The following is a 14,125-nucleotide window of genomic DNA, read 5'->3' on the forward strand; positions in this document are numbered from 1 at the left end:
GGGGGGGCAGGATACGGTCCTCAGCACCAGTCCAAGGTGTGCCAGGATGGGGTGAGCTGTGATGGTCTGGGCTGGATATGGGGGGGGGTCCACCACTGCCACGAGTGCTTGGCCAACACCAGCGCCAGCGCCTCCATCCCTGACCCCCCGGGGACCCCAGAAAAGGTGATTTATGGGGGGACACACATGGGGTGGGGTGGGACAGGACCCCCCAGGGCCCTGGCAGGGTGCTGCTGCCTTTTATCCCTTGAAAAAGGAAAGAGGGGGCTCAGAAAAACATCCAAGGCCCAGGGCTGGGGTGGGGGGGACACGGGGTGCCAGCCAGGTGCGGTCAGGGCTGGGGGGGCACTGGGGGGCCGGGTGGGTCGGGGCTGGGGGGCGCCGGCTGGGGTTTGATGCCGCGTGCCTTCATGTAGGAGATGAACTGGTCAGGGATCTCGGCCAGGACGTCCTTGGCCAGGCGCGCCATGCTCAGCACCGGGCTGTCCCCCCCCGTCCAGGTAGTCACGGAAAGGGACAAACTGGGGCGGGGGGGACACAACGGGATTGGAGGGACCCCCAGGGACTGGTCCCCCTGGCCAGCATGGCCCTGTGTGTCCCACTCACTGCAGCCCCACATCCCAGTGCCCCTCCCTTCCCTGATGCCCCAGTGTGTCCCCAGATCCCAGTGCACCCCCAGATCCAAGCACATCCCGAGCCCCAGTGCACCCCTTCTTCCCAGTGCACCCCTTCTTCCCAGTGCACCCCTTCTTCCCAGTGCAGCCCCCCTCCCTGTCCCAGTGCACTCCCCCACAACCCAGCACACCCCCTCGAATGTCTCAGTGTATCCCTCCACGGCCCAGTGCACCCCGATTCTCAGCACCGCCCCCCCCCCATGCCCCTGTGCTCCCCCATGCCCCAGTTCACCCATGTCCCCCAGTGCCTTTCCAGTATGCAGCCCACCTCGTCACCCTCCATGCTGGGACCAGTCAGTGCACCCCAGGAGTAATGGGGCCGATGTGGGGTGGCCGGGGAGCCCTCCACACCAGCACCACAGCTGATCGGGGTCCCCGATCCCCACCCGGGGGAGTTGGTACCTGCACGATGTCACGCTCCGCCACCTTCCCACGGGACGAGATGCGAATGTCATCCCCATCCAGCTCCACCATGGCTGCGGGGGGGAAAGGTGGGGGGGGGGCTTAGCAGCACCCACGTCCCCCCCCACCCCAGGGTGACCCCCTTTGACACCCCCAGCCCAACCCCAGCAGCCCCCCAGCCCTGGCAGCTGCAGGCAGGCGGGGGAGCCGGGCTGATTCATCACTGGCAGTTCCTGGGGGAGCTTTAATTTGCCTTCGCCGCAGAGCAGCCGGCTGCTGGTGGGGGGGCTGCCCGTGCCGCCCCCCCCCCCCCCCCCCCCCCGTACATCCCGGGGGGCTCATTCAGCCCTAACGAACACCTCTGCTCATAACCACCCGCACGCCGGCTTGCGGCAAGACCTGCTGAGCCCCAGCAAAATCCAAGTCCCGTTGCCTCGGTGGCCTCCGCGCCCCCTCGGGGGCTGCTGAGCCGGGGTGGGATGGGGGCGCCCACAGCCTTACCGTCGAACTCAGCCTGGCCGACCCCCACGATGATGATGGACATGGGGAGCTTGGCAGCCTGCAGCAACGAGGGAGAAAAAACCAAAATAAGGCACCAAAATTGCTGAAGGCAGCCACCAGTCCAGCTCCCAAGGGTCCCACCCCCAGCATTGGCCCCCCAGCACCCACCGGGCCCCAGGGGACAGGGTGACAGTGGGGTGCTGCGCAGGTGCAGATGGGTACCCTACCCTTTGGGCCACGATGGGCACCCGGTGCCGAGGGCCAGGATAGACACCTCATCCTCAGGGCTGCGATGGGCATCCCGTGCCCAGGACCATGGTGGGCATCCTTCCCTTGGGGTCAGGATGGGCACCCTGCACCGAGTGCCATGGTGGGCATCGGTGCTCAGCACAGAGATGGGCATCCCATAGCCAGGGCCGCGATGGGCACCCTGTGCCCAGGGACACGATGGGCACCCTGCACCCGGGGACATGGTGGGCACCCTGCACCCGGGGACACAATGGGCACCCTGCACGCAGGGACACGATGGGCACCCTGCACCCGGGGACACGGTGGGCACCCTGCACCTGGTGATGTGCTCAGGGACACAGTGGGCACCCTGCACCCGGGGACATGGTGGGCACCCTGCACCCAGGGACACGATGGGCACCCTGCACCCGGGGACACAATGGGCACCCTGCACCCAGTGATGTGCTCAGGGACACGGTGGGCACCCTGCACCCAGGGAGACGGTGGGCACCCTGCACCCAGGGTCACCATGGGCACCCCGTGCCCGGGGACATCCTCAGTGCCACGATGGGCACCCCGCACCCAGTGCCATCAGGGGCGTCCTGTGCTGGGTGGCACCACGACACCCCCCCAGCACCGCAGAACCACACCGCCGGTCAAGGGAACCCCTGGGCTCAGCACGGTGCTCCCGGAGCAGCACCAGGCTCCGGAGGGAACCCCAAGGGCATCTCAAGGGCACCCTGCCACCCCCCCCACCCCCCCCCCCGGCTGCGGTGCCCGCGGGCAGGCAGCGGGCCGGTGCGAGGTGCGGCAGCTGCTGGCACTGAGCGGCCCGAGCTGCCGGCACAGCCGCACTGCGGGGATATTAAAGCAGCAAACAAATATTACCGGAGCCGTTCTCCTGCCCGACTCCCGCCAATGCCCAGCATCGCCCCCCGCCCCCCCGGGCACCCCCAGCCCCCTGCTACGGGGCTGATGGCTCCCCCAGCATCCCTGCTCAGCTCCAGCATCCCTGACCCTCCCGACGCCCCACGTATCGGGGAGCAGAGATGGGGCTGAGCTGCTGTGAGGGAGGCTGGGGGATGAGGAGGATGAGGAGGAGGAAGAACAAAGCTCCCAGCTGGCCCGGGCGCTGGGCTGAGCGGGGAGGGGGGCACACAGCGGGCTGGCGCGGGCACGGCACTTGCGAGGGCAAAGGTGCCGCTGGTGCCTTCCAAGAGCCATCCCGGCGCCAGGATTGCTTTTTCCTTCCCAGGCCCCTCGTGTGGAGGAGGCAGGAGCTGCCCGCCACCCCCCCGGAGGGGACACCGTGACCTTGGCCACCAGCGCCCCCCCCCCCCCCCCTCCCCAGCTTGCCCTGGCACCCCAGCAGCTCAGGGCACCCCATGTGCCTGGCTGGGAATCGTGCCCCAGTTTGGGCAGGTTATGGCACCCCGCTATGGGGGGGCACCCCGTGCACCCAGCTGGATGTTGCACCCACTTCGCGGTACCCCCTGCAGGTTGTTGCACCCACCCAGCTCACTGCACCCCCATCAGGGGCACCCCAAGCTCCAGCCAGTCTGGTCACCCCGCCACCCTGGGGCTCCCCAGCCAGTTACCGCACCGGCACAGCCCGCAGCACCCCGTGCACCCCGCTGCTGCGGCACCCCGGATGGCTCAGAGCACCCCAGCCCCGGGTGGTCCTCGCACCCCAGCACCCACCACCCACGGGACTCACGTTGACGATGGCCTCCTTGGTCTGTGCCATGTCCGAGATGACGCCGTCGGTGATGATGAGCAGCACAAAGTACTGGGACCCATCCAGCACCGCCGCCGCCGAGCTGCGAGGGACCCCATGAGGGACACCGGGGTGGGCACGGACCCCCGGCGGGGGGGGGGGGGGGGGCTGAGACCCCCTTACCGGGCAACGTGGTTGACCACGGGGGCGAAGTTGGTGGGTCCGTAGAGCTGGACGCTGCGCAGGCTGCGGTGATACGCCTCCAGGACGCCCTCGATGCCGCTGCACGCCGGGTTGGCCACGTCACCGTTCTGCGGGACAAGTGAACGGCGGTGACAAGGACGTCCCCGACCCCGTCGAACCCCACCTTGGGACAGACCCTCACCAGCGGGAACTCATGGGACACGCGTCCGTCCGGCGGGATCTTGGCGCCGAAGCCGAGGGCTGGGAACATCTTGTCGCTGTCGTAGTCCTGGATGATCTCGCCCACCGCCTTGAGGGCCATGGTGTAGGCGTTGAGCTGGTAGGGGCTCAGGTAGTGCAGCGAGGTGGACTGCGAGGGGTTCCCTGTGCGGGCGGGGGGCTCAGCCGGGCCCAGCCCCCCCCTCCAGCAGCGGTTTGACGAGTCCCCCCGCTCGTGAAATACCGCTGGGGACACGCGCAGCCCCGCGCTCACCGTTGGATGCGGTGAAGTCGATGGCCACCGTGAAGTTGATTTGGGTCCTGGGGGGGTGACAGAGGCTTTAGGGCACTGGGGTGGGCGATGCAGGATGTGACCCATGGGGGGGTGGCCAGCCCCCTCCCCGGGCCAGCCCGCAGCCTGGCTCTCCCCAGAGGAGCACCCAAGGATGGGATGTGCCCACCCCCCCCAGTTCAGATCACCCCCAAATCTCCCTCCGCTGTCCCCCCCCCCCCCTCCCAGGCAGCAGCTGCGGGTGCTGGGGACGCCCTGTTCTGGGACCCCACACCCATCCCCCGGATACAGACGGGGAAACTGAGGCACGTCCCCCCCTCGCTCACCCGCCCCTGATGTAGTCCAGGAAGGTGTGGTCGGACTCCACGGCGAAGGACAGCAGTGTCACCTGCCAGGGACACCGGGCTGAGCAGGGACAGTGGCTGCGCCCCCCCACCCCCTCCCCTCCCCGTGTCCCCCCCCCAATCCTCACCGTTCCCGAGTTCAGGTACTTCTTCTTCTTCATCTTCTTCCTGGGGTTCACCACCTGGGGGGGCGGAGGGGAGCTGCTCCCCACCGGAGCCGCGGCACCCCCGGGGTGCAGGGGGGGCACCACGGGGACCGTAACACCCCAAGGTGGGGGGCAGCACAGGGGACACCCCACCAGGGTGCAGAGGGGCACCCCGAGGGGGGTGCAACACCCCAGGGTGCAGAGCAGGGGGCTGCAACACCCAGGGGTGCAGCACGGGGACCATGACACCCATGGGTGCAGCACAGGCACCCAGGGGACTATAATGTCCCAGGGGTGCAGCACAGGGACCCAGGGGACTATAATGTCCCAGGGGTGCAGCATGGGGACCATGACACCCACGGGTGCAGCACAGGCACCCAGGGGACTATAATGTCCCAGGGGTGCAGCACGGGGACCATGACACCCACGGGTGCAGCACAGGCACCCAGGGGACTATAATGTCCCAGGGGTGCAGCACAGGGACCATGACACCCATGGGTGCAGCACGGGAACCCTGGGGACCGTAACGGCCAGGGGTGCAGCACAGGGACCACGGCACCCACGGGTGCAGCACGGGAACCCTGGGGACCGTAACACCCAGGGGTGCAGCACAGGGACCACGGCACCCATGGGTGCAGCATGGGAACTCTGGGCTCCACAACACCCATGGGTGCAGCACGGGCACCCTGGGGACCGTAACACCCATGGGTGCAGCATGGGAACCCTGGGGACCGTAACACCCACGGGTGCAGCACAGGGACCACGACACCCATGGGTGCAGCAGAGGGAACTCTGGGCTCCACGACACCCATGGGTGCAGCACGGGCACCCTGAGGACCGTAACACCCACGGGTGCAGCACAGGGACCACGACACCCATGGGTGCAGCAGAGGGAACTCTGGGCTCCACAACACCCATGGGTGCAGCACGGGCACCCTGAGGACCGTAACACCCACGGGTGCAGCACAGGCCCCCAAGGGACTATAATGTCCCTGGGGTGCAGCACAGGGACCATGACACCCAGGGGTGCAGCAGAGGGATGGGTAGCACCCATGGGTGCCACTGGATCCCGTCCCTGTTTTCTGGCCTCACCTCGTAGACATTGAACTGGCTCTGCCCCCGCGCCAGCTCCCGGTAGCTGGTGGTGAACTCCCCGATGAAGTCGTGGCTGTGGGGTGAGGGGGGGAGGGTACTGTCAGCTGGGGGGCGGGACGGGGTGTGGGGGGGTCCCCAGGGCCACCCCCCAGCTCACCTGCCATCACGGTCCCAGTCGTACACCTCCACTTTGATGGCTCTGCAAGGCAAGGGGGGGGGGGTCACAGCCACCACCTGGCACCCCCAAAACCCAGACCCCCACCCCAGGGGCTGTGGTGGGTCCCTGGGGCCCACTCCCATGGGCTTGTTTTGATGCCTCCGTGGGCCTTTTCCTCCTTCCTCCTCTTCCTCCTCCTCCTCAGGCTTTTTCGGTGGGATATTTTTATCCGCCGTTGCCACAGCAACGTCCGACATGGGGCCAAGCCGGCGGCACGACGAGCCACCAAGCCACCGCTGATTTTTGTTTGCCAGGACACGCAGCCGGTGACACCCGTTTTGGAGGGGGAGGGACACCCCCCAGGGATGGCTCTGTCATAGCGATGAAGCCCATTGCCCAGATGGGTAAACTGAGGCACGCAGCGTGGGCGTGGGATGCTGGAGGGCTTAGGCACGAGCGTAGGTACCACAGAGACTGTGGGAAGAGGGTGCAGAGCGGCCACCCCCGCCGGCCCTGGAGGACCCACAGCTCACCTGTCGTAGTCGCCGTTGCAGAGGGCGCGCACCGGGATGGTGAACGCCTGCCACACCGGGTTCAGCGTGTTCCTCACCACCTCCGTCTTGTGGCAGATGGTGAAGCTGGGGGGGGGGGGAGGAAATGTGGGGGGACAAGGGGGGTCACCCCCGATGGCAACACCCCTCCCACATCACCCTAGAGAGGATTTTTGGAGACACCCCCCCCCCCCCCCCCCCCCCCCCCCAACGCCAGCCCAGCGCCAAGGGGACAGGAGGTGTCCCATGGCCAGGGCTGTCCCCCCACCCCCGGTGCCATGAAGGTGCCACTGTGTTTTGGGGGGGGGGGGGTTGGGGGTCACTCACGTCCCGTCCTCGTTGCTGCGGTAGAAGACCATGAAGGGGTCGGATTTGCCGAAGAAATCCTTCTTGTCCAGCTTGTTGGCGCAGAACTGCAGCGTGGCCACGTCCTGCGGTGGGGACAGGGGCGTCACCAGCCCGGCACCCCCAGGGACATGGGGGGTGCAGGATCTCGGGGGGGTGCTGAGGGACCCAGGACCCATGGGACACACCGTGGGGACAGGTCAGCCTTGACCCTCATCTTCCTCACCCCAGAGTGAGGAAGACCTAGTGGGCGCAGCCGGGGTAGGGGTGGGGGTCTGTGCCCCCTCACGTTACCGGGGTGTCCCCAACCTGTCCCCCCGCTCCCCAGAGCGGCTCACCCGGCAGTTGCCCAGCTCTTCGGCGAGGAGGATGATGGTGCCGCACTTCTTCCCGGGGATGCCGCTGCCAGGAGGGGCCGTGAGCCGGGACACACACACACACACTGACACGGTGACCCTGGTGTCCCCCCGGACCCCCCCCAAGCTGGGCACCCCAAAACTCACCCATTGGAGACAGCCGGAGCGGGTCTTCTGCCCCGGCCGTGCGTGGTCACTGTCCCCATCCTGTTGGGACAGACACTGAGGGGTGACAGAGGGGACCCCCCCCTCCCAAAAAAGCCACCCCCTACCCCCCATGGGGAAACTGAGGCAGGGGCTGGGTAAAGGACAGGGGGAGCCCAGGGCAGCTGGAGCCGGGGCTGTCGGCACCGGGGTCTGGTCTCCATCCCAGACACCCTGATAAGGACCCAGGCACGTCGCCAGTGCAGGGAGGGGACACGGGGACAGCAGGCAGCCACCCCAGCGCAGGGCCCTCCCCGGGGAAACTGAGGCACGGGGCAGGGGCTCACGTCAGGGGCTTCTCCAGGCGGCTGCCGGCCGAGCCCACGATCTCGCCCAGGGTGCAGAAGGCCTGGCCAAGGAAATCCTGCCGGAGCCGTGGTGTCACCGGGGTCTGTCCCTGTCCCCTCTCTGTCCCCAGCCCCACAGGGCTCGGGGAGGGGGGGTGGGGAGCGGGGCTGGCCCCCCACTTACATGCTTGGAGAGGTCGGGGCTTTTGGAGTCCACATCGTACCTGGGGACAAAGCGGGGACCTGTGGCTGAGGCAGCGGGGATGGGGTGGCCGTGGGGACAGGGATGGGGACAGACAGGGGGACTGGATGCAGATGGGGGTCGAGGTCGGGCAGGGACAGGATGTGACACAAATAATGATGGGGACAGGATAGGGATGGGTTAGGGATGGGGACCGGGACAGGATGGAATGTGGATGGGCACAGGGATGGAGATGGGGACAGGGATGGGACGGGGACAGGGATGGGACGGGGATGTGAATGGGGACAGGGATGGTGATGGTGCAAGAATAGGTTCAGAACAGAGAGGGGGACAAGGACAGGGACCAGATAGTGACAAGGACATGCCTGGAACAGGGACCAGCGCCAGTGCCCGCCTGGCAAACCCAGGCACCGGCTGAGCCACTGCAGCCAGCCCCACGGGGGCGGGGGGGGGGGGGGGGCTGTGCTGGGGCGCTGGGGGCTGCAGTGGCCAGGGGGATGACACTGGGGGGACAGTGGGGACACTCACAGGTCGAAGCGGAGGTTCTGCTTCTCCTCAAAGAAGTAGTCGAGGACGAACTTGCGCAGGAAGTCGGGGTTCAGGGAGTTGTCGATGACCTCGGTCCGGCCAAACTGGGGGACACAGGGACAGCGGGGTGACACAGGGATGGGGACACCAGGGCACCAGTGTGACATGGGGATGGGGACGCAGGGATGGGGACGTGGGGATGGGGACACCAGGGTGACACGGGGATGGGGACATGGGGATGGAGACACCAGGACACCAGAGTGACATGGGGATGGGGACACGGCGATGGGGACACAGGGAAGGGGAAACTGGGGTGACATGAGAATGGAGACATGGGAATAGGGACATCGGGACATCGGGATGGGGACACAGGGACACCAGGGTGACATGGGGATGGGGACACTGGGGTGACACGGGGATGGGGACATGGCGACACCAGGGTGACATGGGGATGGGGACACAGGGATGGTGAAACGGGGATAGAGACACAGGAAGGGAGGAAGAAGGTGGGAGCGGGGACAGACAGAGGATGGGGACAGCGGGGGACGTGTGGGACACGAGGTGACACAGGGCGCAGAAGGGGACGTCGGGCCAGGCACGGCGGGACCAGGTGCCCCTTTGTCATCGGGTGCAGGGCTGGCACCGCGTCCTGCCCAGCCCCCGCCTGCTCATTAAGGCCCGAAGCCCCTCAATTATGCCTCAGTTAATTACAGGGCACACGGTGGGGGGGCGGGGGGCGGGAGGGAGCGGGGGGGGCCGGGGCACCCCGAGGGGTGTCCCCAAGTGTCCCCTCCCTGGGCACAGCCAGCACCTGCTGGGGCCGGCAGCGCCCTGATTGGCCAGCTGGCTGCACGCTGACAGCTCATTGGCTGGCTGCCCCGCACCCCAACATGCTCCCCAGCTCCCCAGCGTGCTGATTGGCTGGCTGGCTGCACCCCAGCGTGTTGATTGGCCAGCACCCTGACATGCTGGTTGGCTAGGTGGCCAGCACCCCACTATGCTGATTGGTCAGCAACCCAGGATGCTGATTGGCTGGCTGGCCAACACCCTAATGTGTAGAATGGCTGGCTGCTGCGCCTCAGCCGGCTGTTCCTCGCTGGTGATTGGCCAACGGGCTAGCACCCCAACAAGCTGATTGGCCAGTTGGCCAACACCCCAGTGAGCTCATTGGTAAGTATCCCAACATGCAGTCGGCCAGAATTTGACCTGCTGATTGGCCCCCAAAGTGCTGACAACCAGAACCCCAACATGCTGACATGGGGATTGGCCACCTGGCCATCACCCCGACATGCTGATTGGCCAGTTAGCCATCACCCCAACGTGCTGATAGGCCAACAACTTACACGCTGATTGGCCAGCTGGTTGGCACCCCAACATGCTGATTGGTCGGCACCCCAACATGCTGATAGGCTGGCACCTAACGTGCTGATTGGCCAGTTAGCCATCACCCCAACATGCTGATTGGTCAGCACCCCAACATGCTGATTGGCCAGCTGGCTGGCACCCCAAACATGCTGATTGGCCAGTTAGCGATCACCCCGACATGCTGATTGGTCAACACCCCAACATGCTGATTGGCCAGCTGGCTGGTACCCCAAACATTCTGACTGGCCAGTTAGCCATCACCCTGACATGCTGATTGGCCAGTTAGCCATCACCTCAACATGCTGATTGGTCAACACCCCAACATGCTGATTGGCCAGCTAGCTGGCACCCCAAACATGCTGATTGGCCAGTTAGCGATCACCCCGACATGCTGATTGGTCAACACCCCAACATGCTGATTGGCCAGCTGGCTGGTACCCCAAACATTCTGATTGGCCAGTTAGCCATCACCCTGACATGCTGATTGGCCAGTTAGCCATCACCCCGACATGCTGATTGGTCAACACCCCGACATGCTGTTTGGCCAGTTAGCCATCACCCCAACATGCTGATTGGCCAGCTGGCTGGCACCCCAAACATGCTGATTGGCCAGTAAGCCACCACCCCGACATGCGATTGGCCGCCACAGGCACTGACCTCGCGCCACTGGCGGCTGCCGGGGCGCTGGGTGTACAGCACGCACACTGCGGGCACAGGGTGGGTCAGGGGCGCCGGGGCCCCCCCCGCCCCCCGCCCCGGCACACTCACGCGGGTCCGACTTGGAGAAGGTGTCCTTGTCCAGGAGCTGCCTGCGGGGACGGGGCGCGGGTGAGCACGAGCGTGAGTGTGAGTGCACGGCTGCGCACGCCAGGCTGTGCTCCGTGCTGGGGTGTCACTGGGAGTGGCCACGTGTCGGGACGTGCAAAGCCACGTGCTGCACGCTGGGCATCTGCGCGTGCACGGCTGCACGTGCTTGGCAGCGGTATGTGCACGGCCACGTGTTGGTGTGTCGGTGTGCACAGCTGCGTGTCAAGTGTGCACAGCCACGTGTTGGTGTGCACGGCTGTGTGTGGGTATGCACAGCCAGGTGACAGTGTGTTGGTGTGCACAGCCGCATGTTAGTGTGCACAGCCATGTGTCGGTGTGTCAGTGTGCACGGCCACGTGTCAAGTGTGCACAGCCATGTGTCAGTGTGCACGGCCACGTGTCAAGTGTGCACAGCCATGTGTCGGTGTGTCAGTGTGCACGGCCACATGTCAAGTGTGCACAGCCATGTGTCAGTGTGCACGGCCACATGTCAAGTGTGCACAGCCATGTGTCGGTGTGTCAGTGTGCACGGCCACATGTCAAGTGTGCACAGCCGTGTGTCGGTGTGCACAGCTGCATGTAAGTGTGCACAGCTGCATGTAGGTACGCACAGCCAGGTGACAGCGTGTCGGTGTGCACAGCCATGTGTTGGTGTGCACAGCCATGTGTCGGTGTGCACAGCCATGTGTTGGTGTGCACAGCTGCAGGTCAGTGTGTCACTGTGCACAGCTGCGTGCTGGTGTGCACAGCCGTGTGCCCCTTTATGTCAGCATGCACAGCCAGGTGACAGAGTGCACAGCCGGGTGTCGGTCTGTCGGTGTGCACAGCCGGGTGACAGTGTGTCTGTGCACAGCCATGTGTCAGTCTGCACAGCCAGGTGTTGTGTCGGCGTGCACAGCTGTATGCCGGTGTGCAACAGCCGTGTGTCGCTGTGTCGCTGTGCACAGCCAGCCGACAGGGTGTGCACAGCCACGTGTGCCCCGCGCTGTGCGTTTGGGTGTGCGCGGCTGTACATGCCCTGTGCCGCATGTTGGGGTGCACAGATGGGGGGGTGTCGGGGGGGGGCACAGCCGGGGGGGTGTGTGTGTAAGGGGGCACAGCCATGGGGGGGGATGGTGCTGGGGGGCACAGCCATGGGGGGGGGGGGGGGGTGGCACAGCCGGGGGTGGTGTGGTGGTGGGCACAGCCACGGGGGTGTGTGCTGGGGACACACAGCCATGGGGGGGTGTGTCGGGGGAGCACAGCCGTGGGGGGGTGTCGGGGGCAGCGTCCCGTCCCCCCACGCAGCGCTGCCCACCCGGGCCCCTGCCCGCTGCCCGGTGGAGTGGGAGGAAAATAGGTCAGAGCGGCCGCAGGCAGCGCGGCCAGGGGGGGCACCCAGTGCTGGGGGGGGGGGGGGGGGGGGGGGGGCGGAGGTTCAGCTCCCCACGCCGGGGGGGGTTGGTGGCATGTCACCCCCCCCAGCCCCCCCCTCCCGGTCCCCAGCACCCACAAAGGAAGCTCCCTGCACCTACCCCCCCCCCAGCCCCCCAAGCTGGCACCCGCATCAGGGCAGTACCCCAGCTCCCCCAGTACCTCCCACTGCCCCCACCGAGTGCCCCCTGTGCCCCCCCCACTCCCCCCCAGCAACTGCCTCCTCTTTCCCAGTGCCTCCCAGTGCTCCCCGTTCCCCCAGTATCCTACAATACTGACTGCCCACCACTCCCTCAGTGCACTCCACTGCCTCCCAGTATCCTGCAACACCAATTCCCCCCCAACTCCCCGCTGTCTCCCAGTGCCTCCCAATATCCTACAACGCCGACTGCCCCCGCTCCCCAGTGCCTCCCAGTAGCCTACACCACCAACTGACCCTCCCCTCCCCATAGCCTCCCAGTATACTACAATGTCGACTTCCTGCTGCTCCCCACTGCATCCCAGTGCTCCCCAGTACCTACGACACTGGCTGCACCCCCGCTTCCCCCCGCTCCCCAGAGCCTCCCAGCACCTGCAACACCGACTGCCTGCCGCTCCCCAGTGCGTCCCAGTGCCTCCCAGTGTCTACAACGCCGACTGCCCGCCGCTCCCCCCCACTCCCCAGTGCATCCCAGTGTTTCCCAGCGCCTGCAACGCCGACTGCCCGCCGCTCCCCCCCCCCCTCCCCAGTGCATCCCAGTCCCCTCCCAGTATCTACACCACCTACTGCCCGCTGGTCCCCCCCACTCCCCAATGCATCCCAGTATCTACAACATCGACGGCCCGCCGCTTCTCCCCACTCCCCAACGCATCCCAGTGCCTCCCAGTACCTACAACGCCGCCCGCCCGCCGCTCCCCCCCACTCTCCAGTGCCTCCCAGCACCTACAACGCCGACTGTCCCCTGCTCCCCAGTGCATCCCAGTGCCTCCCAGTATCTACGACGCTGACTGCCCGCCGCTCCCCCACACTCCTCAGTGCCTCCCAGTATCTACAACCTACTGCCGCTGCTCCCCCCCCACGCCCCAGTGCCTCCCAGTACCTACAACACCGACTGCTCGCTGCTCCCCCCACACTCCCCAGTGCATCCCAGCGCTTCCCAGTACCTACAACGCCGACTGCCCGCCGCTCCCCCCCACTCCCCAGCGCATCCCAGTGCCTCCCAGCACCTACAACGCTGCCCGCCTGCCGCTCCCCAGTGCATCCCAGTGCCTCCCAGTACCTACAACGCCGACTGCTCGCTGCTCCCCCCCCGCTCCCCCAGTGCCCGCCGAGCCCCGCCGAGCCCGGTACCTGCAGGACACCGTCAGCTCCACCCGGGTGGCCGGGACGGGGCCGGCGCCGCTGCCCGGCTCCGGGGCGCCCAGGCCCGCCATGCCCCGGGCTGCGCCGCTGCCCCGCTCCGCCCGCCCCCGCGCCCCGGCCCGGCCCCGCCCCGCGCCCAGGGGCTGCCCCGGGGGTTCCTGCGGCCCCGCCCCCAGGGTCCCGCCCCCAGGGTCCCGCCCACGCCCCGCCCACGCCCCCCCGGCATCGCCCCCCGGTACCGGCCCCCCGGCATCACCCCCGGGTCCGGATCCCCGGCATCGCCCCCATCCCCCCGGTACCGCCCCCGGGTCCCCTCGCGGATCCCCGGCATCAGCCGCGGACCCCTGGTACCGCCCCCGGACCCCCGGTACCGCCCCCGGCATCACCTGCAGGCCCCCGGTCCCGGCCCCCGGGCCGCCCGCGGGCCCCCGGCATTGCCCACGGACCCCTGGTACCGCCCCACAGCATCACCCACGGAACCGCACCCGGGTCCCCCCCACGGCCCCCCCGTACCACCCCCCAGCATCGCCCCCGCGTCCCCCCACAGCTCCCCTCATACCACCCCCCAGCATCGCCCCCGCGTCCCCCCACAGCTCCCCCCATACCGCCCCCCAGCATCGCCCCTGGGTCCCCCCACGGATCCCCGGCATCGCCCCCAGCCCCCCAGTACTGCCTCCGGCCGCCTGGTACCGTGTCTTGGCATCACCCCTGTCATCACCCACAGCCCCCCGGCATCACCCCCGAACCCCCGGCATTCCCCCGAGCCC

General features: G+C 67.3%; 1 protein-coding gene across 1 annotated transcript; it reads right to left on the minus strand.

Moving 5' to 3' along the window:
• Positions 1–310: 310 nt before the first annotated feature.
• On the minus strand, positions 311–13,460 carry LOC121098500 (copine-5-like). The gene is given in 22 exon segments (XM_040616528.1): positions 311–484; positions 486–521; positions 1,077–1,150; positions 1,578–1,635; positions 3,523–3,625; positions 3,706–3,833; positions 3,908–4,089; positions 4,199–4,245; positions 4,543–4,604; positions 4,689–4,742; positions 5,799–5,874; positions 5,959–6,000; positions 6,492–6,596; positions 6,837–6,940; positions 7,193–7,256; positions 7,358–7,417; positions 7,702–7,778; positions 7,886–7,925; positions 8,432–8,535; positions 10,454–10,500; positions 10,565–10,605; positions 13,347–13,460. Coding segments are annotated over 22 exon segments (1,740 nt in total). The 5' UTR covers positions 13,430–13,460; the 3' UTR covers positions 311–331.
• Between the last annotated feature and the right edge of the window lie 665 nt (positions 13,461–14,125).

Source organism: Falco naumanni, chromosome 17 (genome assembly GCF_017639655.2).
Source record: "Falco naumanni isolate bFalNau1 chromosome 17, bFalNau1.pat, whole genome shotgun sequence".
Lineage (NCBI taxonomy): Eukaryota > Metazoa > Chordata > Aves > Falconiformes > Falconidae > Falco > Falco naumanni.